The 27,309-nt window shown below is 37.7% G+C and overlaps 2 protein-coding genes across 4 annotated transcripts in view; one reads left to right on the top strand and one right to left on the bottom strand.

Annotated features, from left to right (window-relative positions):
* Positions 1-939: 939 nt before the first annotated feature.
* On the bottom strand, positions 940-27,293 carry NAA35 (N-alpha-acetyltransferase 35, NatC auxiliary subunit). 2 transcript variants are annotated; one of them, XM_038171478.2, is made up of 23 exons: positions 27,154-27,293; positions 26,572-26,705; positions 25,456-25,489; positions 22,220-22,334; positions 21,058-21,132; positions 19,672-19,839; positions 18,886-18,952; positions 18,120-18,163; positions 17,632-17,682; positions 16,704-16,787; positions 15,757-15,871; positions 15,084-15,262; positions 13,936-13,995; positions 12,679-12,785; positions 12,404-12,470; positions 10,818-10,916; positions 8,459-8,637; positions 6,560-6,696; positions 5,113-5,180; positions 4,723-4,863; positions 3,111-3,233; positions 1,931-2,011; positions 940-1,354 (listed from the first exon to the last, which is right to left on the bottom strand). In XM_038171478.2, the coding sequence occupies exons 2-23, from the start codon at positions 26,693-26,695 to the stop codon at positions 1,295-1,297; spliced, it is 2,178 nt and encodes a 725-aa protein (XP_038027406.1). In that variant the 5' UTR covers positions 26,696-26,705; positions 27,154-27,293; the 3' UTR covers positions 940-1,294. The 2 variants fall into 2 exon arrangements, with proteins under 2 accessions (XP_038027406.1, XP_071887649.1); XM_072031548.1 differs by lacking the exon at positions 27,154-27,293 and adding an exon at positions 26,862-27,019.
* The window catches only part of AGTPBP1 (ATP/GTP binding carboxypeptidase 1), a 64,977-nt gene continuing 64,853 nt past the window's right edge, over positions 27,186-27,309 (top strand). Inside the window, exon 1 of one of the 2 annotated variants that reach the window (XM_072031545.1) lies at positions 27,186-27,291. The gene's annotated coding sequence lies outside the window, so the exon portion shown is untranslated. Of the gene's footprint in view, positions 27,306-27,309 lie in introns of both variants that reach the window. The other variant, XM_072031544.1, reaches the window with a different exon arrangement.

The raw sequence follows: 27,309 nt of genomic DNA, 5'->3' as shown, positions 1-27,309 counted from the left end.
CTGGCCAAGGGGTTGTTCTACTTCAGGGGTTCCTTCCTGTGTTCTTGTTAGAGCTTACCAGTGCTGTTGCTTATGTGATGCCATTAAAGCGGTATTACTCCACGATACAGAGGTATGTTAAGAGAAACACAAACAATCTCCTGCGTAGTCAAGAGGGAGTTAAAAGCTCATCACTGTGCCATTTTGTAGCAGTATGGTTCATCAAAAAGCAAGTCAGCTTTTTAACAATCCTGTTCCCTTACAGCAGAAGGCTGCTTAACACAGGAGCATGCCTGTCGGCGTTGTTTCAGATCTGGAAGCATAGGACGAAGAACTCCCCTGGGAAGGGAAGGGTAGGACTGGAGCTTCCCCTGTTTGGGATTCCTATCCCTACTAACCCTTACAGAAGGCAGCAATATTCAGCAGCAGCACTGTAGTCAAAGCAACACAATGAAGGTCATGCAAGAGCTGATGAAGCAACAGAACAAACTAGCAATCCTTCCTTTGCATTGGCAAAGTTGTAACAGGATTGAAATTAAATTGCAAATTAGTTAAAATACACTCCTGGTGTCTCGTGTTCCAGTGTTGCTAGTGCCTGTTCTAGTATTAGCTATGCAGATTCTCAAGTGCCATAAAGAAATAAGAAATAACTTACTCCATTTCTTGCTGTCTTTAAGGACATCTCCGTTTGAGACAGAATACCTCCTCCACAACTGACTTCAATAAAATAAAGTCTCTGAATGCAGGAGCTAAATGAAGAAGTCTAGCTTTTATCTGATTCTGTTTGGTATAAAGATTGTTTTAGCTTGCTGGACATGGCAAGAAAGGAAATCAGCCTTTCTACTTGAAAAATGAGCACATCTGATTCAGATTGGGCAAAAGTATGGAAATACACCATTTCTCCAAGTGGCTTTGTTCAAAGAATTGCAGTAGCTCAGCTGTGCCTCACAGACATAAGACTATACTGCAATATTTTTATTCAGTCATGAGTGTTACTAAATCTTTAAAACGCCATTATTCTGCCGGAATTCATTCATAAAAATGAACTATGATTAAATCTGTAATAAAATCAAGTAAGGTACAACATTCTTCAACAATGCAGTTGATTAAAATCAGCTTCACTTCTAAGAACGTTATACAAACCACTTTAAAACAGCAGTTGTCATTCAGGTCATACAAAGAAGGCAGACTAGAGATATTTCATGAAATAATACTTTTATCCTAGAGCTCCCGCTCAGTTGGTACAGCACGAGATATTCCACCTGACAGCTGGAATCTGATTATGCTTCAGGTATCCAAACAATAATCCCATCTTTCAAACAAGCTTCACAACTGGAAAGTACTTATGAGGGGAGAAGTCAAATTCTGGAGGAACCTAGAAGGAAAAGGTTTAAAATTTTACATTGAAGCACTACTACCAAATTTTGTATTCAAAATGAGGTACACCTTGCAGATAGATGAAAACTGTTAAATAGCAGGCAATTTAAAGAATAATCACAGCTCTTTCCTATCCAGAAAATATTCCAATCCAGTTCTGGATATTCCAGCCATTCCAGTCAGTCTCCAGTGGTCATGGGCACTACGTTGTAGAGCGCTGGTGTGCCTTACTTCAGCGTGGTCCTTCCCTTTTCTGTGCCCACCCCTCAGCAGGAAGCCTGAAGGCCCTCTCCTGAAGGCTAGCCCTCCCCCTGCTATGTTCACACAAGCTGACGATACGTGGCTACCAATTACTCCCTGCTTTTGAGGACTACCTGTACTTGCACAGGTCATCCCATGCATGCTTTATCTAATTTTGTTTCAAAGACATTTAAAAATAGTTTTCTTTATTTAAATAACTACAACAAACTATTTCTAACTATGGCCTGAATCTGCTAAATCAGCTGTAAGAAATCTGTGGTAGCATTGCATTTATTGCAGTACCTCACATTCTTTTCAACCAGCATTTTCTTACCTTAGAGTCCTTTTTGTGACCTCCTGCCAGTAGCTTCATGACCACAATATTGGGTTTAGCAACTTTTAGGATTCGACTGACCTAAGCAGAAAACAACAAGAAGTTTTCAAGTGGAAGCACATGACCTCAAAAATAATTCAAAGATAACACTCAAATGTATACATACGCTAACAATTTTGCGCTCCTCTTACAGCACCAGTTTATTTCAGATGGGATCAAGGCATTCTAGATATCCTCTGGAGTATATCAATTGGATTAAATTAATGAATTTATTTTAATGTTCACTTTTTTATTCAACAGACCATAGAGATGACATGGTTAAGTTCAAGGATTGTTAAAACTATGGCAAGTTCTAAGGCACTTGTCCAAATAAAGATTTAGACAGACTCAGTATCTTATCCCATACACCGATCCAAACCTGATGAGGAAGATCAACTTAAGCACCAAACAGGCTGCTTTTTAATGGAAGTGCTCTGGGCACACTTGAACTAGCTTGAACTACTGTTAGCCTCAAGTAGCTAGCTCTTCTGTAATCACCACCAGGAACCAGAGAACAGGCTGGGATCCCTAAATCCTCAGAAGAACCTAATCCCATAACTGTTCTTAACCTGCTCAGATGTGACAGAGTCAATGTCCTTACTTCAAGGACAGTCACAGACACTTAGTTTTTATGCTATGAGCAAACAGGGAGAAACTCCTACCAGTGTTTACAATTACTGATGAGAAAACTGCTCCAGGAAACAAATGCCAGATTCAAATCCTCTTTCCAGCCTGATGACGCTGAAACCAATTTTTTCCCATCCCTCAGGGAAAATGACTGGTTTCCAGGTAAGTGAGGCACATGTGCATGTCTCCTTCTCAGTAAAAGAGATATGCTCTTTGAATGTGGCCAGAAGGCAGCATACAAGCATAGATAAATTACTATCTATCATTTAAGATACTTGGCAGGGAGAGGCTTTGGAACAGGGAGCACAATCCAGATTTCATTACTGAATGTACTCAAGTGAACCACTGCGACACCAGCGTCCTCTGTCTGCTCCGTAACCAAAACATTCAGCTTTCTTTGCTCATCACCAGAGCACACGTAAGGCACCCTGGATCTCAAACAAATACTGCTAAAAAACAAACCCACTCATTCAATTATTAGCAACCACTCCTTTTTCCAGTATTTCAGTCTTACCTCATGGTCTGGATTAGGAATATTCTCAAGAATCATTTTTGCTTGCTGGAAGTGTTTACTAGCTGCCATGTAGAGATCTGCTGACTGAGGAGGGGGGCTGTACTTATTTAAATCAGACATTTCCTATCATGTTAAAGAAAAACAAAGATACAGTAAGATCAGTTGCCAATTAATTTTATTACTTTAATTGAAAACAAATTACTGTATTGAACAAAAAAGTTATGTCAACTAAATATTTGAAGAATAAGCAGTAAAGTTGAAAACATTCATTTTAAAAGGCAAATATCAAGAAGCAACAAATTATTTAAAGATTGTTTTAAAGTGCCACAAAATGCAATGAACTACTACTCTAGATTAAATTATCCCCGTTCTGAACAACTTGACATTCACTTGCTTTTTCAGTCCCACGCAGCAGTGAGTGAAAGTACAGGAGGAAAAAAGAGAACTAATGGATGTAATATTAATTAGTCAAGGCATGTTTATGGCAAGTGATAGACTTACACTGTTCAGAACTTCATTTTACATAATTTTGATCCCTTAACTCTTTTTTTACTCAGAGATAAGAACTTCTGTGACAAGGGAGGAAGCCATGATAGTCTTCATTTTCACAACTGTTCATGACACTAAATCAGGAATTGTGGCTGGCATACAAAATAGTACAGTTTCAGTATGAGGCAGACCGCTAAAAACTTGAAGACTGGCCACCAGAAATCTAAGTTCAACGTGAAATGTCCAAATTTCTGTATCTGAGGCAAAATAACCCCACAAATCAGTAGAATGTAGTTGGTTACTAAGTACAGTGAACACCAAGTTGAACATAAGCCAACAGGGTTATCTTAAGCTCCCTGTTAATGGCACACAATATAACACAGGGAGAAAGACCATAAATTGCAGTTTGAGAGATTCAAACAGGACATAAGGACAAAAGGCGAATAGCACAGCCCTGAATCAGGTTATCCAAAGACTAAGAGGATCTGAAAATGTATAGGATCAGGTTATCCAAACAAGTTGGAGATATCCCTGGATTTTTTTCAGGCTTGTTAGACAAAGACACAGCTGGTTTGATCTATAATACTACTTCACGGAGGAGACTGGACAGAACAAGCCTCCAGACTGTTTCCAACCAGCATTTCTGTGATTTAAAACTGAAATTTGATTTTATCTTTGTTTAATTTTCCCATTTGCTTGCTGCAGTAATAACAACATCCTACTAGGTAAAACACAATCAAAAAGTCAATGGACTTTCAATAAACTTTATCTTCATGCAAACCAACACAAGCATCTCAAACTGCCCAAGACAACCAATTTTTAAGTATCTAAGAGTCTGAGTTTACTAATAATTCAGAACTATGTTTTTCCTTGCACGCAACTAAAGCTAGAAATCCTTGCAATTTTGACTAATAGAAACGGAATGGTTTGGCTTGGAAGGAACCTTAAAGATCATCTAGTTCAAACCCCTGGCCTTGGGCAGGGACACTTCCTGGCCCAGGTAAGCCTTAATGTGAACTTTGAGATGTTAAGAGCAATTTTTACAGGGACAAAATTGTCTATAGCAGGTAAACAAATTATTTTTATAAAAGAATGACTGGTGCCACGTTTTAAGATTACTTACTTTAAACTGCAGGTAGTGCACTGGGGGTGGTGTGATAACACTGTTGAATGGAGCAAACCTGTGCTCATATCGCACTTGTTCACTATCCAGCTCAAACTTAGGCTTTCTTACTTTGCCATCCATGTCAAATGCGATCATTGTCTAAAAAGGACACGACAGAGTACAGTGAAAAGTGTTAGCTTCATGTTGTATTCTACTGTGAGCAAAGTGGAAATTATGATTTAGCTACAACTGGAAGGAGATAAAAGTAGTAGAGAATTTAGAGAATTTACTATATCACATTATTAACTTGAAATTAATTTCCAGTCCCACTAAAAACAGAGGGCATGCATGTATACTTCTTATTTAAAAAAAATAGAAGCCATTGTTCAGCAAGCATGTATAAATTACCTTGTACATCCCAGCACACATATTTTGGTACGCCTGACTCATGGTGATCTCTCTACTGAGAGGGCGAACTGCAAATTTCACAAAGATTTTTTTTTAATTCAACATAAGCACTCATATATATCACATCAAAATATTTCTTTCACATTTTCTGAAACTGACGTAATCCTCAAATATCATTAAAAATAATGAAAAAAAAAATGGAGCATAAATATCAGGAACAAATTTTTTCTCATCTGACCCCTGATTATACAAAACATCGCAAGACATACTTAATAACCATCACACAAACAGCATATTGCCTTCAATGGAATAAATCTGTTCAGACTGTCAAAGGTATTAGCATGTCACTATATTACATTAAATAATCTAAAATTTACAGTTTGTTGTTGAGAGATCTGTTTGCTTAATCCTTGTATTTTTTAAATGTTTAAAACCAGAACGTTAAAACTTTTAAACCAGAAAGTTTCTTACCCTAATAATATTCCTTGATGCTCCCCTTTAGCTTCCATTGTTTTAACTGGACACAAATTTGGCACCTTTTTAGAAAGCATAAAATTTGGTAGTAATTTTCCAAATTTCTAGAGCAAAGGGAATTTGGTTGAAATGATCTTGAGCTGTTCATATCTAATTGTTTGTTCTTCTTGAGTGGAAGACAAGGACATATAAACAGAAAAAAAGAAGGAACAGCAAAGAAGTAGAACTTCTGCATGCTCTTCAATTACAAATTTAATGCTGAGGGAACTCCAATACATCACAATCTTAGTAGCCACTTAGGCATAGCAAATCTGTATTAAAAGCTATTTAAAGACTGGTTTGAACTGCTTCTTTAGTAGCACGCTTACCATTCTGACTACAGTAGCAGTCAGCTATGACTTAGGAAAATAAATTCTCATTGCCTGTTATATACATATATCAGAGAAAGCCTGACTTCTGAATGAGGTTTCTGCATAATATTACTACCACTGAATTGAAATAGGGCAATTCACTATTGTAAAATTAAGAAACACACTTGAACACAATTGGAAGCCAAATAAAAATTACAGAAATACAGTGGAAGTTTGTTTTTTTAATCCAGCTACAGAAGCCTGTTACAAAAAACATACCTCCACAGGAATTACAGACTGTAAAAATGTAGTATTTTTCAAAGACAATTGCTCTGGTGCTGTTAATTACACCTCACAGCAACTAAGACATAACACTATTGGTGAAGCTATGAATATAAATGAGTTTGGGATTAAAAAAAAATAATAATCCTGAAATACACAAACATATGGAAAATCCTTATGCAGAGAATGTTTTTAGTTAAAATGCTTACTTTCAGTCTTCATTAACTTCAGGAAATTGTTCCCACACACATAAACATTCACTGGATTAATTTTAAATTTTAGTTCTACGAGGCCACAAGAAGAGAAGTAAACATCTGAATTACACTCTACACCTCAGATACCTTTTTTCTTTTTCTTTGTTTTCTTGCTACTACGGCCTTTCTGTTGTTCCTCCATTATTCTCTCTTCTGCCATTTGAGAGCTGTCAGCACGGCTCAGTGTTGACATCAACCAAGCATACAGGAACTCTGATAGATACCTACAGAAGAAACAGTTTGTAGCTGTTACATACCACAGTGTAAATCTTGATGCACACATCCTAACTGAGTGCTAAGCCAGCCAAATCATAAGGGACTATTAGGACATTTCAATCCACCTGCTTTGAAGAAGGTGCACTGCTGAAATCAACAAGTTATTCTGTGTTGATTTATTAAACAAGACTCCACACAGAGTCTCAAGGTATGCATGTTTCTTAAGGCATTTACTAAGTGAAGTGAAAGTTTCTTCCTATTTCAAAACCCAGAAAAGATTATTTTTTCTATAATTCTTCCTTCCCACACCATCATTTTAAAAAAGCCTGGTTTGCTATCTAAATGCTATGTCTTTGGTTTTGTTATGAATTACTGTTTTGAGAAACAAGGTTACTAATAACTGTTTCAAGCATTAAAAACTCATGAATTATCACCAAAAAAAAAGAAAGGCCAATCCCACAGGAACACTAGATCCACATGCATTTTCTCTTAGTATTTAAGAGAAATCTTTAACAATTCTTTACAAGACATTTCTTGGTGAGCAGCAGTGGATCCAAGAATTTTCCAACCTGTTTTCAAACCAAAAGGAATGGGGAAAAAAAGAGCAGAAATTACAAATCTGGAGGACATAAAAAAGTTTCTTAAGAAGTTTTAACTCAGAAGAAAAATTACTGAGAAACTTGCAGATTTCCTCTCAGACACTTCCTCTATTTTTTTTTCATTTCTTCACTTAAAGTGACGAGATAAAACAGGTAATGTGATAGTTCTGCTTAAGAATGATTTTATTAAAATGGAGTCAAGGGGGAAATACTGACAGGTAAAACAGCAAGTTGCAGAAAACCTCGTATTACTTGTTAAGGTAATACTTAGAGCATATTGCAATCATCTGGTAATTATCTGTAGGGTTACTTCTCCCACTTAATGTTTAATCCACTAATAAAACAATGCAAAACATAATGAGATGCACTGAAGTTCAAGTCATTTAAACCTGTCTCATCAGTCAGAAAGAAGGCTGACAGCTTACATGGTAAGAGCTTTTTTTTTATTGGCAGCTTCATAAAAAACAAACTCCAAAGTACAGAAGTACTTCAAAATTCTTTCAGAAATACTTTAAGGTTCAACATCAATTTTTTAATGCTGAACCAAAAAAGTGAACTATTTAAAATCTTCTGATTTGGACCAAGACATCTACTATGAAAAATAATGTAATGTGAATGAAGATGAATGATAGTGATGTAAAGGAAAAAAAAGCATTTTGACTCCATATAGTGTGATCATTTTGACTAAATGCAAGTATTTCATCAAATATGCTCAAAGAGCATGATGTTTTTGCATAGTCACCTTTTACATGACAGTCACAACTTCAAGACTGAAGTTCTTTTTAAAAATTCTAAAGGGATCAATGAGATTATTGATCTTGACAGGACAAATACAGAAAAGAACAAAGGAAGTTGTTTTCATTCTGCATTCTCTTCTGCCAAAAGCAGCGTATTTTTCACCTGTTTTCATTCAAAGATACTGTTTTCAAATGCTAAATAGAGAACCAATTACTATTTCAAGAAAATGTTAAGTAAAGTAACTGTTAAGTCTAGAAAAGACAGCAATAGATTTTTCTTCTCCATTTGTAAGTTTATGAATAGGTAACTAAATAGTGTGTTGAGCAAGCCTGACATTAGGAGTAATACCTGAAGTCCCTATTTTAAATATTTGCAACTAGAACTCAGTGGGAGCAGCCCTCCCCCAAGAACTGTCAATAAGGCATCCTCTTACCAATATATGTAGTAATATTCATGCATACTGTAAAGCTCCAACTCAAAGCCACTCAGAAGATACTGTATCATAATACGAAGGTTATGATATAGGACCCAGGTGCCCAAGCATGCCAAATGTTGCCTTTGTGGTTCCTGCTTCAGTAACATGCTATGAAGTGCTGCATCTACTTTTTCTGCCTACCGAAAAAGAGAGCAAAACAAACTACTCAATAGCAGACAGGGAAGGAAGAACATATGACTGGAAGAGCATTTGAGTTCTGCCAGAAATAAAATCTTAACAAAGTCTGAATAGAAACTGGGTCAGCAAAGCTATGCTCCAAATTAAAAACAGAAATGTTTTTCCAGATACTGTCACCTCTATGCTCTAGAACCATCAGAAATCAGAAATGTTACTCACATGCCTATAAGCAAATTCAGCTCAACAGACAAAAAAAATGCTCAATACAGTCATACAGGGAAATAAGTTTATTAACCACTAATAACATTACTCCTATTAAAATTTAAAATTTCAAAGTTTATAACAGTCATGTGAACACTGGACCTCAGAAAACACAACAAGCGGGTATCTGTTTTGTTATATTGGCAATTATCTTTTTTTCTTTCTAATGTAGCTGCAATGAAAAAGTATATTTCTAAGTATATATTATTAGTATGCAAGAAATGCACTGTGCCCTAACACTGAAACTAAAACATTAGTAAGACCTATTCAGTCTTAAAAGTAATTGTACAAAAGATATGAAATATCCCACAGTAGGAATATTATCAGTAGTCCTGAACAAATCACCCTGTATTACCTATTACAAAGTGAAAAAACATTGTCTCTGAGCTGCAATACTGCAGCAAACTCAAGCAAACCATCTTCAGAAAAGCTGGAGCACACAAAATCTCCCCTCCCCTCCAATTTTCTGGACTGTCCTCCTTACCATGAAGATCATGGAAAACATTTGCTTATTTAATTACCTCTGACTCCCAAATAAAACATTCCTATCAAGAGGAAATATACCTTTTCCTGTGTTGTGTTTTTTTTTTTTTTTTAACTTCTCCAGCATGAGCAATGTTCAAAACAAGTTGAAGCATGTATTTTTAAGAGTTATTTCCTTCACATATCATTTTTAAAATTTAGGAAAATTTAGCATCCTACAGAGCTATAAATCTGAATTTTTAGAAGTGTTTGCAAAGATGTCTCCCAGAATCACAGACCAGCCCAGGTTGGAAAGGACCTCCAAAGACCATCAGGTGCAACCTTCCAGAGAACAGGGCACCTCTGTGAGATTACCCAGCTCCCTGTCCAATCTCATCCTGAAAACCTCCAATGATAAAGATTCCATCATATCCCTAGGGAGGTTGTTCCAGTAACTGGTTGATCTCATTGTAAAAAAGAACTGTTTTCTTTTATCAGTATAAGACATCTTGCAGTGCAGCTTGTACTTTTTGTCACTCATCTTCCTCCTTTGCTGGTGTGGTAACACATAGACTGTCACAGTTACTTGATTGTGTGATTTGGGCTCCAGGTTTGCCGGTAAAGATGGAGGTAACGAAGGTACTGACTGTATCTCTGCATGCCCTAGCAATTTTTTTGTAGTCCTCAATGCATAGCTGACCACAATTCCATACACAGCATGCTTTTTTGCTTTTAAGCACAGACAAAAGCTCATTATTTAGCAAGGGTGGTCTCTTCTTCTGCCTCATTCTTTTCCATTTGTAGTGAGTGGACCATTCTTTCAATTCCAGGAGTTTGTTCTTGAATAACTCCCAGCACTTACAAGCTTCTTTGCCCTTCCATGCATGCTTCCCAGGAAACACCTCACAGATGGGTGTTAAGCATACTAAAGTTGGCTCTTCTAAAATCTAGGCATCTGTCCCATTACTGGTCTTCAGTGTGCTCAGCCAGATCCTAAACCCCACACTGTTACTATTGCTGTATTCAAGGCCACCATCAGTTAAGAACTTAGCTAAGTCTTCTCAGTTTGCAAGCAGTAAATTTAGCAATTCAGTGTTCCTAGTTGGCACATTGAGGACCTGTAGCAGGAAGCAGTCCTCAATGCATTCCAGGAACCTGATGGACATCCATCTCACTCGTCTCTCCCTGCTTACATCCTGCAGACCAACAGTGTCAAAAAGGACAGAAGAGCACAAACAGTGGAGTTGCCACTGGATTGCAGATGCAACAGATTTCCCCAAAGACTATTTCTAGGATAAAATTAATCTAAAATTAAAAAAGCAATATCTTTTTGTTCAACAGATGTAACAAACAATATGAGTTGCTTCCTTTACATAGAATCTAATACCATATGCTCCACTAGGGTACAAATATACCTAGAACAATACGTTTGCTAGCATGCTGTCTGGAATATTACCTCATCCTGGAGGGTGGCAAATTCCTCGAGAATGTGACCCAGTTTATCTCTCTGACGAGCTCTATTGTGTCCATGGATTTGAATCAGACTACAGAATGGCTGAAAGAAACAAAGCGTGGTTTTAATTTTTCAACACAACCTTGAGACTGCTTTGAGGAAGGGTACTGTGATGTCTGCTTGGGCATCACATTTTATACATCTGTATTAGGAGGTGGCTTCCTTTTGGTTGCCTGGGGAGTGCAAGTTCTGTGGAGGAATGCAAGTGCTTACTTCTCTGTACTTAAGTCAACGTGAGACTGAATGGACATCTCTGAGGAGTCTGATCAGAACAGACTGCTCATGGGAAGAGAGAAATTACTTGGGTTGAAATTTGAAAATTGTACATATATGGTATAGATGAGCATTGAGTAGCTTGTGAACCTGTAGTACTCAGGCAATGAGGAAACAGTGGAGGTGATCAGGCGTTGGGTAACAGGGAATAAAAGGTTATGATTTGTTTACTAAAATGTGCTCCTGACAGGACATCTGCTATTGCAATTGAGAATAAGATGGCTTCACAGAAGATCCTGTCTGAAGAAAATTATATGAGATTTTTCTCACAATTTGGGGGCTCATCCGGGATCTTGTCGCCTGCTGAAGATTTCTTGCCACCACAGACGGGAAGGTGCACCCCGCTGATTTCAGCGGTCCCGTCGGGGGTGGTGGGTTGTCTCGGTATGGCCAGCAAAGGACCAAGACTGTTAATTTGAAAACAGGCTCTGTGAAGCTCTGGGGAGGAGGGAAGCCAGTACAAACAGACACAGCCCACATATAGTCCAGCCCGAATTGGTAACAGGCACTGGGATTACTGCTGAAAACCTGGACTGGGAAGCCGTGCATGGACCGAGGTAAAGGAAACTTTACCGTATCTTGCCTCGGGTTGGTTTCAGGGAGACTCTGGTGTGAATGAGATGCACTTTTAGTGCGGAGCGAATGTGAAGTCCTGATCTGCCCTGTCCTGAGTGGCATGGGGGGGCTGGGAGCGGGGGCTGCAGTCAGTCCGTGGTGCTTTGTTTCACCTGCTCCTTCACAGTCACTCTCCCCCATGCTCTGTTGTGGGGTGCCGACCTTCCTGGGCTGGTCCTGTGTGGGTTTCTCCACAGGCAGCAGAAAACGGACTCTCTGGGAGCTCCTTTGGTGTGGGGTCCCTCTCGTGAGGTGCTGACCTTCCTGGGCCGTTCCTAAATGGGCTGCAGCGTGGAGATCTGCTCCACTGCACTACACCATGGGCTGCGGGGGTCTGCCTTCCCCACCAGGGGCCTCTCTGTGTGCTGCGGGGGGGCTTCAGCTCCGGTACCTGGAGCACATCTACACTGCACTCCCCCTCTTCTGCACTGACCTTGGTGTCTGCAGGGAGGTTTCTCACTCCTCACTCTCCCAGCTGCTGTTGTGCAGCATTTTTTTTTCCTTTTCTTGGGTGTGCTCTCATAGAGATTTAAACTGCATTGCTCATGGCTTTCAATACTTCAATACTTTCAATACTAGGAAATCTTTGTAGGAAGTACTCATATATGAATTTATTTACCATAATTGGAATGACCACTTACCCGGACACAATGTGTCACAAAGGAATCGATGTAGTCCTTAGCCTGGTGATTATTATAAAGACAACACCTAGAAGGGAAATACCAACATGCATACATATCAATATAAATGTTACCTGTCTACATAGCACACAATTCAAGAAGAAACATGAAGGCAGCAACAGTAACTAACTTCTTCATGAATAAGCACAAGTAAGTATAAAGTGTACTTGTTCTTCATATGAAATATTTTTCATCATATATGTCAGCAAATGCAAGTCAATTCAAGATCCACTTACTTTGGAGAAAGTACTGGAGGACTGACAAAAGACCTTAAAGCATCTTTTACCATGTCTTGCATGAGGTGGGTACCAAACACCTTCTTGTTATCTACCAGAAATGTTGTCTGAAAGTAAAAATGTGTTTTTAGAAACATTCTTTAAGTTAAAAGTAATGCTTCAGAAATGACTAATAGGAAGCTGTTATGGTACCTAAATTGTATCAAAAACTTGCAAGATTCCTTTAAAAATTAAAATAATTCGTCTAAGTACAAGGTGACTGCCTCAGAAATAAAGGCATATTGAGATCAGTCATTTATGTGTTATTTCTATAATACAAATATAGCTCTGTAAGTTGCATAAGAAAACTGATCTTTTCTTGGACTTCAAAGACAACTGATCAGACAGATGTTTCTTTCTGAAGATTAACAGAAAATAGGCTATGCAGTTTCCCTTGAGGCAAAGGCAAATCTGAAAAGAAATAGGCCTACTGCAGATTTTTCTCTATTCTATAGATACTACTGCTTCCATCAATTATGTTTGCTGCTCATTCCACTCTCCTTCATGAGTGTGCACTGCCCCTTTCTTACATGGTTTACCAGCAGCTGAAGAAAAAGCTCTGCTGCCAGGCACCCACAGGGACTGCACAAAGACATGTAGTAGAAAGTCAAAACATACACACACTATGAAAACATTTTACTTGCCAATAATTATTTCCCATCAGATGTATTCATGGCTTAATCAGGATCAAAAGGGATCTGATGTTCAGGGACACCCTATTTGAATCAAAATCTCATAAGGAAGTATATTTTATTCTGAGTTAAGGAATATGTAATATACTCTCAAGGCAAGTGAAACAGTGAGGAAAAAAAAATCTAAGCCTGTTGCGCCCTAACCATCAGTTATTGTTGTAGCAACATAGGCAGTCTGTATATGAAATTCAGTCACAACAGAGAGACTGAATACAAACACCAGTCCCAGACTAAGGCAGTCTGTACAAGACAGTATAAAAATGCCTGTACATTTTTAAGGCAGAGAAAAAAAGTTCAACAGTGTGCTCTAATTAGCATGTACTAACATGTTCTAAATGTTATTTTAATGTGTTTAAAAAAATGACATCAAAACAAACTCCATTTATCTGGTACTTAGAGAAAATGTTTACAATTGGTATATTATTAAGTGATATGTAAATAATTTGAATATTTAAAATAAGATGATGAATCTGCATTTGTTATGAAATCTTAAGTACTTTACCCAACAACATAGATTAGGACTTGCCTGCAACAGAGATCTTGAAAGAACACATGGTGATTGCTCACTGAATTCACAAAAAAAATCCTAGTTATATTTAGGAAAAAAAAGACAAGTCAGTTAGTTTAATATCCAACTTCTTATCTATCTATATATAGATAGATAGAGAGAGTTGCATTTTAGGTACACACTGCACACACACACAAACATGATTATGTAAATACATCTATATATACACATACACACACACACAGACATGCACAGCTTATACAAACTGTAAGAAAGCAAGCATGAATAATTTGAACGAAACAGAAGATATAAGCTAAAATCTATTTCTTTTCTAATTATCCATTATTGAACAGAACAAAAGGTTTTGACTTTTCTTTTTCAGATGCAACAATTAGATGGTTAACATTACAGAAAAAAAGATACTGTGAAACAGCCCAGGTCTCAGCAACATTGAACCAGGTATGTAACAAATCTGCAAAGCTTAATTGGCAGCAGTTATTCCATGCAAATACTGTTTGAATTAATGCAACAGATTATAGGAAGACAAAGGATTTTTGCTTGGTCTTTGAACTACACCTGACATAACAGTCGCTCTTTTGTCAGTCAGCAAATTGTGTTAGAAAGTATCTGAAGCATTTAAATCACTTATAATAAATGCAGGCAGTAACTGAGGGCAGCATCTCTATTCAGGGAAGAACATAAGCAGATGCTTAGCTTTATGTCTATCCAAGGAATTACGTGCTTAAATTCAAATGTATGAAGTATTTTCTTGTGTTACAGGCACATATGTGTCTGTAATAAAGAATACAGTAAGGAATGGTGTTCTGCTATTGCAGATACAGCTCTTCAGCCAAAGAAATAAGAACCAGACAGAAATTAATGTGCTTATGTTCTGTCTCTGCCATGCATTATTATTTAACAGGTAATGGGAAAATCGGAAGTTTGAGTGAAAAGGTCTTGAAAAAAAAGAGACAACCAATGAAGTATCATGAAAGAAAGGAGGTACTGAAATGGTACACAGCAATAGAAAATACTGAAAGATTTATTGATACAGCACAGTTTTGCCTGCCATGAGCAACAACACAGTATATATGGAATGTTTTTTTTCCGTAAGTCAGATTGTAAGATCTTATGTTTGGCTATAAATACAAAATATTAATGCTTACCAGTATACAGTGCAAATTAGTTAAGTTGACCACTTCACATACAGTTTTTATTCGGTCTATTAGTTTGGAAAAATAATTGACCATTTCTTCCCTTTTAATTATTTTTGCATATCGAGGGAAAGTTGGAGGCAGCAATCTCTGATTAACTAGGGGTTCAAAGCCCATCATAATAGGATGATCTAAGAAAGGGGGAGAGAGAAAGCAAAAAGCTGCACATAAACTGTGTTTTCAGAACTCACTTTGAAGTGTAATACAAATGTTTCTACTAGCAAAAATGAACTTTTTAACTGACCGTTAATTTCTGTTGACACAAACTCCCCAGCTGAGAATGATTACTATTAAAGAAAAAGAAACTCAGCACCTTAGCAATTACCTGCACAGAAAGCGAGGTCGTGTTTCTTACCTTGAAATAGCATATGCACTAATTTGGAGTGCTCTACACTTTATCAAAAGCTCACATGGTCTCCGGTTTTGAAGTGATAATGTTACTTTCAAAAGAACCAACTTTTAGAGAAATAAAATTGAGATAAAAATGCAGATCTATAACAGCTTGTATGACAAGTGTTATTATTCCAAGATAAGCAGTGATTTTTTTTTAAATACACTTAAATATTGGAGTTTATTACGGCAACATATTTAAAAAATGAATAAAATAATAAAATCTGACATTTACCTCCTTTAGTGGTATCATTCTGTGCCTGGATACCGTGATGTAATGAATTGTGGATGGCAGAAAGCAAGTCAGCTGCCTGAGTCATCAGTTTCTGAGCTTCTGCAACTGCACTTGTCTGAAAGGCAGAGAGCAGTTACCTGCACTTCCATTGAATGTAAAAAAAGTTTCAGACCTCCATAAGAGCTAACAAAAGCTGAAAAGATCCTCAACTCCGCATAGTATTCCCCTATTATATCCACCGTTCTATTACAAGAATAAGCTGCTACACAGACCTAAATCAATTCAAAGTAGACTGTGAAGTTAGTAACTTATACAGTAATCAGACTTTAAGATGACCTGGTTCATTAACTCATAGCAATTAATACAAAGAATTTGCTTGCAGATCAGAGTAATCACTTCCATATCAATTTTATTTCTATTCTACAAATGATATGAAAATGAAATTCATAATTCTTCTCAACTACTCAATCCCTTTTTCTTGAACATTGATGTCTATCAATTACATTTGGACCTAACAATTTAATAAAGGTCTTTTAAACTGCCCTGTAGGCAGCTAGATATAAATTCAATACCCACATTGATGGAAAAGCTAATGATTCTCTAGAGTTGGACACAATACAGCCCAATGTCATGTACCTGCTAAAGAGACAGGACTTGAGAAAGAAAAGTTTTTCTTGTGAGTGTGAAGAGTGATCCCAAACCTGTAGATGTTTTCTTTATGTGTTCTAGAAGCGACGTCTCTCCGTACAAGGGCATACTAACATCAGCCCATTCACGTCTTTTTATAAAAACTGAACAGAAACTGACAAAAGCTACTATAAGACCTTCCCCAACCCTGCAAATGCAGCAGTATCATCTCAGGTTTACAGAATTTACAGAATAATTTTTCTACTTTAGAGAAAGAATTATAATAAAAACACATTAAAAGAACACATAAATAAATGTACCTCTTTTTTGGTAAACGCTATTAGAACTGTCAGTAGCACCCGGGTAAACTTTACTCTGCTGAACACAGCTAAACATTGTTGATGCTGTAATTAAAAAAATGCTTCAAATTACTAAGCAATATACTCAATTAAAATTAAATCCTGAAACTTATTAAAATATCTTTCATAAACCTATAACATTATGCTCCCAAGTCTTAAAAACAGGTTATCTACTTTCCTGAAGAAGAGTTACAGAATTTATGTAAGAAATTTGTGCTGCTGCCAGAAAAGCACTAAATAAAAATACAAAGACACTTTCAGTAATGTACAGCCACTGGCTATATAGCTAACTCCTATGCAAACGCCATTCAAACTTCAGCTTAGGTGAACAGTCACAAGCTATTAAAAGAAACTGACTTTTTTTTTCTCCTTTTTTTGTCTTCCTCATGAAAATCCACATTACAAATAATTTCTGAACAAATTCGGTTATTGGGAAAGAAAACCCATACCCTTCTCTATGAACGACATCAAATACATTAATCGTCACTCTTTTTGGAAGGAGCTACACTGCTACCATCTTCTCTTCCTAGTTTTTCCCTTGACAGGGAAGCTGTCAGCAGGAGTAAACTCTGTTGGAAGGAACTGAGGGAAGCAGGTAGAGGATTGGTAATCTACTTTGCTAATTATCTTTTCTTGAGAGATGGATAAATAAATGGCAGCATTACAGCAGCATTCACTACTCTCCCAACAGTATCAATCCAGAAGCTTTTCAGAGCTTAAAATCCAACCTACTAGGTTGGGCTATGCTCAGGGCCATGTTTAGAGAAGCTCAGATATGCGAGCAGCGGCAACACTGGTGACACACACTGCCCACAAGTTGAACTCCTGATTTAAGTTAACAACATACTAATTTGTGAAATCAGGAAGAAAGAAGTAACTAATTCCTTACTTCAAGTTCAACTTCAGGATCTCTCTCTTCTCCTTGTCGAATTCGAGTGCTCTAAAAGGTAAAGGAATTGAAATAATTAATTGAAAATTGCAAAGGGAAGCTACTGAGAAAAACACCTTTATACTCTCTAGAACATCCATCTGTTAAATAGTCCTAAAAACAATTCTCAAGTTCGAAATTTCGTAATATATAATCTACGTTTTTAAGTCATCTGAGACACTCTTACAGGAATTATACTGATCTCAGTCTACTTTGCAAATAGTCAATTTCCACTTTTTATGGAAATTTTAAGAACATTTTATACTGTAGACTTTGACAAAGGAAGATTGAATTCTTCAATGTCACACAGTATACCTACATAAGAGCCAGAAGAAAATCAATGCCCACAATCAACATTTACAGACAGACTTCATAATCCATCTTCCTCTCCCAAACCTACATTAAGCACCCCGTAAGTATAATCAGCAAGGCAAACATAAGAGAAATACCTTCACTCGTCTTTGCATGTCATCTTCTACATCTTTTAGCATACCTGGAAAAGTGACAATACAGCTAAAAGCTGAGAAGCATTCCTAGGTACACCTACACCACTTAAAGCAAGAAAACTGTATGGGGAAGGCAAGTTTTGAAGTGCTTTAGACACATATTAGCCAAATACTAGGAAAAAAAAAACATGCGGGATGACAGGGATGTCTTGCAACAACAGATAAATCAGAGTATATCCAAAGTTAAAGTGTTCTACAAATCTTCTAATATTAACTAATGGGAAGTTCAAGTCTATATAATACTTCACAGAAAAGACTAACGTAAATATCTATGTATACACTAATAACATATGTTATTATAGCTTTAGAACTACTTTTTCCTCAAAAGTACTATGGAGTAGATAGCAGATCACAATAAATAGCAAAGTAGAGAAGCAGAATTCAAGAAGAACATTTTGCTGCGATTTGTATCTATCTCAGTCCTGGATGGTCCCATGCTTAGCCACTTGGCTGACATATATTAAAGCACCTCTCCTGTTTTTCAGGCATTTAACAAACAAATAGCTGAAACTTTTCTTCAAGAAAAAAAATAATAAGGTTGGCCTCTCTTTTTACCAGGCCACCAGTTTTCACAAAACTAGAAAAAAAAAACACAAAACAAAAAAACAACCGAAATTCCTGCTGATTCATTATATTCAGTTGAAAGTAACCAACTTACTCAAGAGAAACTGAGCCTAATGGAGAGATACACAGAAAGCAGAAGCTGTACCTGTAACTCTAAGATCTGTCACACTGTTGGCCATTTTAAATCCGTAAGTCATTGACTGAAAATCTTCCTTAAAAAAAAAAAAACACGCAGAAGTATGAAGCAGTGAAATATAAATAAAAACAACAAAAAACTTAAAACTGTTACTAAGTATAATTTTTTTTTTTTTCTAAGCAATGGAATACACCCTAGGTTAGGGTGCTTTTCCTGCTCAAATCCAGCTTGGGAAAACCATTTTCTGCATAAATCTTTAATACAAGTATGCCTTCATAATTCTTATCAATTGTCATCCTGTCAAAACATTTCAAGATTGATGGATGTACAGCACTATTCAACCAAGTTTAGATCTATTCAGTAAGAAGTACTTGTCCAGGTTCAGAAAACACCAAGGTTTTCTCCGGTACAAGGACACAGAAAACCAGGTTCTCATTCCACTGATATATATACATTTCAAATAGACATGGTTATCTAAAGTAGAAAAATCAAAAACTAAACAGAATGAAAACCACAAGTAAATGTGATTTCAAATGGTTAGCCACAAAATTTGCATTATTTCCTGAATAAAATATTCATGTGCCTCAATATTCAAGCAAAATATAGGAAACATCTCCACTGAAGAAAAACACCTTTTAAAAAGATCAGGTCCAACACATTCAAGAGGATGAAGTGCTGCTCCTGTGGTACCTACCAATCAAACAGGAAAACATTTATCTAAAATGCTCTTTCATTTGTGTTAAGGAGCCTACATGCAGTGTAGCACACTTACCCGTAAGATGTACTGAAACATACCTCCTCAAAAACAGCTGCTTTGTTAACTTTTTCTCTGGCAATATCACAGATTTTTAGGATTCCCAGAGCAAAAGCCTTCATAGCAGGATCTTCTATGAAGTCTGGATTATGAATGTAAAGGCAAGTGAATACTGTCTGTGCCAAGGAATGTCCCTCTAACCATGTTATCTAGGGAAAATAAATAAAAAAAAAAATGTTTTATTCATGACAGCCAAGTCCTCGTTTTCATATCCCCATTCTTTTTTGCATCTCACTGTGCTTCAGCAAGTAAGAAAGTCCATATCCTCTTAACTTTCAATCTAGCAAAAAGGGTTGGAGAAGGACTCTTAACCCACCCATCTGCTGCCTATGAAAGGCAGTAAGTTAATTAACCAGAAGCACTATCAAATTCCTGTGTGGGAGCTCTGCTCTCTAACTGTAGCTTACACATGACATAAAGTTGAGAGACCATCAGACTTTTTACTCAAAAAATTTTTTATACAAATACAGAACAAAAAGTTAAAGTAGCTATGGAACAATTCAGCAATATTTTACATGTTCTCTACAACTCATAGCTTCTTTTCACAAACCAATTTCTTTACTTTCATGGTTTAAACTAAAGGGAAAAAGCTTCAGTAATTTAAAATATTACTTCTATCATGAAACACAATAGGATCAGATTTCTAACACTACCACAGTTCCTTAAAAGTTCAGCAGTTCACCAGTATTTCAAGGGGGTAGGAAAAAAGGAATAATGTTACACCGTATCAAATATACAGTGACCTTTCCATGGTTTGTTGTGAATAAACTAAATAAATTTGAACTGTTGTTTTAAAAAACTGAAGTAGTTTACTGAGCAAATGAAAAGATACATATAGGAAGAACAGTCACAATCATCGTATGTGAAAATATGTAGAAATGTGTGATAATTTACATAATTCCTTTCTAAATTGAACTAGATATTTTCTTTCCATTCCTCAAAACGCCAATGAAAGCTCAAAGTCAATGCTAGCTGTACCAAGATGAGCAACAGGCTGCTGTACGCTACTGAGTATCACTCACAACACAGACAAATCCTGACATACAGCAGGCAGATATACACATGAAAAAAAGCTACAATTATATAAGCTTTTTTTATTATTTAAAATATTACCAGTTCTCTTCCATAATGATTTCTTGGAATTAAAAAAAAAAAAATGCAAACAAACAAAAACAAAAAATCAAAGTTATGGCCTGTTATATGCCAGTGCAAATGTATCAATGGAAATCAAAACACAAAGTACATATTTTCTGCTTAGTGGCTCCCTTTCCTCAAGTTCTATTTCTTTTCTTCTTTTTTAAATCTGCATTAGGGGATTACATTTTGAAAGCAAGAACATTTAACACTAAGAGTGGAGAAATCCTCACCAAACAACAGAAGCATGTATCCATTATTCCTATCAGCTCAGGCGACGTGAGATCCTTTATTTTAATGGTGCCATCCTTAGAAAACAAAGAAAGAAACAAATTTTAGGAATCTGGAAGACCACAGACAAAACACAACTTATTATTGGTACAGCCAAAAAAGAAATTACAATTTGGTTAAGATTGCAGAACACTGGCATATGATAAGCTTTATTGATCAGCTTTATAATGCCTCAAAAATTCTGGAAAAGTTTACTTTATCATCATGTTGAACATTGACCAACAGACAGCTTTTCAAAGAACAATATAAAATAAAAATTCTGATTGTTGAGTTGCCAATAAAAGTTTAAAACCAAGTAACTGGCAACACTCAAAATCACAAAATAGCATGTGTAGCCATAGTAACAATTGAACAAGGAATAATATGTATGACCTATGAAGGCTGCTTTTTATACTGCAGATACTTGTACGTAGTTTTACTGCTTTGAGGGTCAGGAACAGAAGCAGCAACCCTATTTCTTTGATTTTATTTATTCAGCGTGTGCACATCTGAATCAAGAATTAGATGGCTGTTATTTTACTGGGGTTTCTCTTTCAGTCTGTTCAAAGTATTATGGCAATTTTTTATTTTCCCTCTCTGAGTCCATTACTTTTTCCAAAGTAATAGACAGTCTTTCAGCCTAGCTTCAATTAGTTTTGACCATTCAGAAGTTAATTGCCACTGTGAATGCTGTTAAATTTGCTAGCTTCTTTTCAGTGCTAATGATGCTAATGAACTGATAGTCACAAAGCATTAATTTACAGCTTTTGTAGAGAAGCTGGTTTCTTTTCATCTGGAAGATGGACTAACCAGTATATCTTCATTTAAAAGACATGTTTTAGGGATGCAAGGGATGACTTGCCAGTGCTTCTGAAATGTATTTGAGTTATTAATACCTAACAGTTTTACAGTACTTTTCACTTAAAGAGTTACTATCACTGTGGTAATGCAAATTGCAAAAAAGGCAAGCACCACAAGCTACTTATCCAAAAGAAAAAAAAAAAAAGCAATTTATGTAGAGTGAAAAACATACATGAAGTTGAATTATGCTTAACTACAATTTGATTAAGTTATACCAAACTTTCACAGACAGTGAAAAGGCATAAACAGAAAACTCCCACAAACCTTAATAGCTTGCTCAAAGTTAAGAACCTTTCTGTTAACTTGGTTTCCAATCATACCAGCATCCATCTTGGGATCCATCATTTCAATGGCAGACATGGCTTCAAAAAGACCAAAACTAAGGAGACAAAAATGATCCAAATTTAATTACCTTATACAAAATGGTCTTCATAAACCAGTGTAAAAGAACATATTGTGACAACCTTAAGTACATTGCGTTCTGACTGACGACAATAAAGTATGAGAGGAACTGCAGCCATGGGAGGGATCAGGGGAAAAGTGTGAAGAAGTAGGAGCAGTGGAGAGGAGCTGGTATGGATTGACTGCAGCTCACATTCGTCATCCGTCTGTACCGCTTCTGGGTAGGGAAGGAGAGTTAGAGTAATTGGGAATGAAGGAGTGAAGCTGAGCCTGGCAAAGAGGGGAGGAAAGTTGTTGGTTTAATACTTAACTTTTTATTTCTACCTGAATGAGCAAATACATTTTAATTGGCAGTAAATTGATTTTCACTGAGAGGGTGGTTGGGCACTGAAACAAGCTCCCAATGGCAGTGGTTACAGCACCAAGCCCATCAGAGTTCAAGAAGTGTTTGGATACCACTCAGACATGCAGTCTGATTTTTGGGTGGTCCTCTGTGGAGCCAGGAGTTGGATTCAATGATCCCTGTGGGTCCCTTTCAACTCAGTATATTTGATTTTATTATCAATCTTGAGAGAGCATGGTTTTCAGGAATTTAAGGATTGTTCAAGAAGTATGTAAGAGACACTTAGCAGAAAACACTTAGTCTTTATTTTAAGCCATTTTAAGAGCACTACTTAGGCAAACATCACACTATTAAATACATATTTCTATACACCCCATACAGACATACCACCTTTTTAAAAATCACGTAAAATTATAAAATGATGTTAAGTGAAACAGATGTTCTTTATTATGTTACATCCAAAACCTTAAGTAAGACGCATCATAGAATGGTTTGGGTTAGAAGAGACCTTAAAGATCATCTAATTCCAATCCTTCTGCCATGGGCAGGGACACCTTCCGCTAGATTTGATTGCTCAAAGCCCCATCCAACCTGGCCTTGAACACTTCCAGGGATGGGGCACTCAGAGCTTCTCCATTCCAGTGCCTCACCTTCCTCATTGTGAAGAACTTCTTCCTATTATCTAATCTAAATCTACCCTGTTTTAGTACCCTTTCTCCAGATTGCTCATGTAAAAAGTCTCTCTCCATCTTTTTTATAAACCCCTTTGCTCTCCCCAGAGCAAAGGGGTTTATAAACCCCTGGTTTCTCCAGTCTGGTTTCTCCAGACTGAACATCCCCAGCTCTCTCAGCCTTTCTTCGTAGGAGAGATACTCCAGCCCTCTGATCATCTTTGTAGCCCTCCTATGGGCCTGCTCAAACAGGTTCACGTCTTTCTTGGACACAGCACTCCAACTGAGACCTTACAAGGGAGAGCAGAGGGGGACAATCAGCTCCCTCGACCTGCTGGCCACACCTCTTTTGATACAGCCCAGGATGCAGTTGGCTTTTTGGGCTGCAAGCACACAGTGCTGGCTCATGTTGAGCTTTTTGACAACCAGAACCCCAAAATCTTTCTCCACAAGGGTGCTCTCCCAGTGCTGTTCTTCTCTCAGCCTGTGCTCAGGTCCAGGATTGCCGCAACCCAGCTGCAGCACCTTGCACGTGGACTTGTGGAACGTCATTAGGTTCACATGGGCCCAGTTCTCAAGCTTGATTATATATATATCCCCCACAAATTAATGGCATTACACGTTATAAACAACAATATACATTGAACATACTAGCTTTGTTTCAAATGGGCATTATAAGAAAACTGATTGCAAAAATTAACCAAACAGAAGAACTCCAGCATGAGATCTCAGTGCCAGGGAAGCTCATGGAGCAGATTATCTTGAGAGTCATCACGCGGCACTTGCAGGGCAACCAGGAGATCAGGCCCAGTCAGCATGGGTTTATGAAAGGCAGGTCCTGCTTGACGAACCTGATCTCCTATGACAAAGTGACGTGCTGGGTGGATGAGGGAAAGGCTGTGGATGTGGCCTATCTTGACTACATCCACATGTTGGATGTTAGGAAGAACTTATTTACCAAAAGGGTTGTTAGACATTGGAATGGGCTGCCCAGGGAGGTGGTGGAGTCACCATCCCTGGAAGTCTTTAAAAGACGTTTAGATGTAGAGCTTAGGGATATGGTTTAGTGGGGACTGTTAGTGTTAGGTTAGAGGTTGGACTCGATGATCTTGAGGTCTCTTCCAACCTAGAAATTCTGTTTTTCTGTGATATGTGACAATGTATCTCCTGTAGTCAGTAAGTTCATAAAAGCTTCATAGGATACACTCAATGAAAGAGTGGCCTACAAACACAGGATATAGTGCCTCACCTTTTGTACACTGATACTCAGTGCATTTGCTGAACAAGCCTTTCTTAAATGAAAAAAGATTACTGCATGGTAGATGTTCTAATTCTGAGAGGCACTTATGTATAAAATTATACCATGAAAATGTGCTTTGACTCTGAGTAACTTTGTGACATCCTTGAACACAATTTTAAGCATTTAAATAGCATATTTCTGTCTTCTGAGCTATTAGTCTTAAGTGGGCCGTTTTTCCCTTCTGCAAATGAACACACTTACGCAGTTAAATGATTTACATTTTCTTTAAAATGTTTTAATCTTAATTCATTCTTAAAAAAAAACAACAAATAAGATCTTAGTACATGCTTTTTGTTGAAGGATATTTTTTCCTTAGACTGTAGAGTTCTCAGTTTCCACTTTGGCACCATGTTTTAGAATTACTCTAAAACACATCTATCTAAAACTTGCTAATAACAATTGAGGTAACTGAATTTTAAAACTTGAAACCTTTCCGGAATTTTTATGTAAAAGCATGTCCATATAAAATAGGTCAGTAGGTTCACCACTTTCAACATCACTGATGATCTTGAACAAGTTCCATAAACTTCTAACATTCACACTAAATTTATTAACAGGAAAAGTAATGCTATACTGGCACTATGAGAAATGTTTGGCCTTCATATAGATGCATCATATACATGCTAATGAGGATGAATGGGTATTATGAATATTTCAACTATTTTAGTTAAATAAAAATTAAAAGAAACTTAGTTCATACTGCGTGACTTACTCATTAGGAAGTATTAATACATTTGCACTAAATCTATTTCAAAAAACAAAACTATCCCAAAGGCATACTTACAGCTTGTCATGAAGCAGTTCTCCTAACTTGAGTTCTACAAAGGAACAGAACATGATAAAAGATTAAAATCATCCTTCCAACAGAACTTCCAACAAACTTCCAGGATAGTTGTATTACTTAAAAATGGTATTACGCTAAATGGGAAAGGCGTGGGAAGCAGACCAGGCATTTCTACCCTACTTTATTTGCTTTTACTTAAAAAGCACTTTTAAAACTGAAAGGCTACAAAAACAGCTCTTCAGATTTCCTAATCCTTCTCTGCTATTCTAGCACTCGAAGCGGTTTAAAATTACCCAACAGTAGCATTTGAATAGCCTGAAACATGGGACAGCAGTTTTCCATGCTCCTTTATGAAGATGTTCAATATTTCCAGAGAAGGTGTTTACTGAAATGCTTGCTTTTTCATATTATTTTTAACAAATACATCTAAAGATGTATTTGATGAGCAAACAAAGTATAGATCACTAATAAAAGGGAATTATTTCAAAGTATAAGGAAATTGTGTCTATTGTTGTGTAACTGCCTGTGTGTGGTAAGGTAAGTTTTACACTTTTTCCTTAGTGTCATCATAAAATCAATTAAAAAAAAAGTTGCTGTCGTTGTAAACTAATAGCCAATAACCATAAAGACACTATTTAAATGAAACCAATTGTTTCCCTGTGGAGTGGGATGTACTGCATCTCCTCTGAATGTCATCCTTATTTCAAAGATGAAAAATGAAGCACTGACCAATTAAATGAAAAAAAAACAAAAAAAACAGATCCTGCACATTCAAAAACGTACAGAAAAAAGTGTTGATTCTGCATAGATGAGAACTTTCCATTTAGCACAAGACAGGAAGAACTCTTTGCAAAGAAAAAAAAAATCAGATGCAAAAATGCATATGACAACAATAGAAAAAACGTAACTAGGGAAGATATTTATGTAATCTGAAAGAAGCTAGACACGGTTCTTCTGATATATCTATCCTTGCAGTAAATCAAACACAGGGAACCATAGCATCAGTGTGGTCCACTCATCTGGATCTTGAACACAGGCCGAACTACTAAACCATGGGACTATCCTCAGTACTCCAAGGGTTCCTGTTTTTCTCAGAACATGAGTGGTAGAACTCACCTCTACAGGCTTCTTCAAATTCCTGGGTTATATCTACCCAGCTGGTGCTGCTCTCTTCCATCTTGTCAGGCATACCGAGTTCCCATCCCGAATCATCATCTTCGACTGACGCCTTCATAACCATGGTGCCGGATCTGCAAACCCACATCACACATGGGACACGTTACGCACGAATTATAGAAAGCGCTTCAAAAGAGCATTATTTCTCCCTGCAATACCAGCGGACACGGGAAAGGAGACTGATCTGGCTTCACTTAAACAGCTACCGCATACAAGATTGAAAAAATTACCCGTAAAGCTCTTCTTTAAAGGATGTAGCTCACGGGCTACAACGGAAAACCCCGCCGGCGGCCCGCTCCCTCCCGGCTCGGCCTCCCCACCGGAGGCCTCGGCGGGGCCGGAGCCGTTGGGGCCGGAGCCGTTGGCGGCGGTTGCCCGCTGCCGGGCGCCTCAACGGCTGCACTGGGCCCGGGGGAAGCCCGCCCGGGACCGCCGGTGCCGCGCCTCGCCCGGTGCCGCCCCCCTACCCCCAGACGCCCGCCCCGAGCCCCCCGCGGCGCCCCCGCGGCCCCCGGCCCTCACCCGCCGCACGCAGCGACCGCCCCCCGGTCTCGGTCGCCGCCGCCGCCGGACGCCAACCGGAGTCGGCTCGCGTGCGCATGCGCCGCTGCGCCTCCGCGCACCGAGTTCTGCGCATGCGCGCAGCGCCGCTACGGGCTGGTGGGCGGGAGGGGGTCA

Source organism: Anas platyrhynchos, chromosome Z, assembly GCF_047663525.1.
Source record: "Anas platyrhynchos isolate ZD024472 breed Pekin duck chromosome Z, IASCAAS_PekinDuck_T2T, whole genome shotgun sequence".
NCBI classification, from domain to species: Eukaryota; Metazoa; Chordata; class Aves; order Anseriformes; family Anatidae; genus Anas; species Anas platyrhynchos.
The sequence above is the reverse complement of the archived record's forward strand: the minus strand, read 5'-3'. Positions and strand labels throughout refer to the sequence as shown.

Bases quoted from the DNA above. Each gene is read 5' to 3' on its own strand.
- NAA35 (XM_038171478.2), bottom strand. From the start codon at position 26,695: ATGGTTATGAAGGCGTCAGTCGAAGATGATGATTCGGGATGGGAACTC. The intron at 6,697-8,458 runs GTAAGAGGATGC...TTTCTTCTGTAG, and splicing joins GAATATTACTACATATATTG to GTATCTATCAGAGTTCCTGT. The intron at 1,355-1,930 runs GTAAGAAAATGC...TTTTCCTTCTAG, and splicing joins GTCACAAAAAGGACTCTAAG to GTTCCTCCAGAATTTGACTT.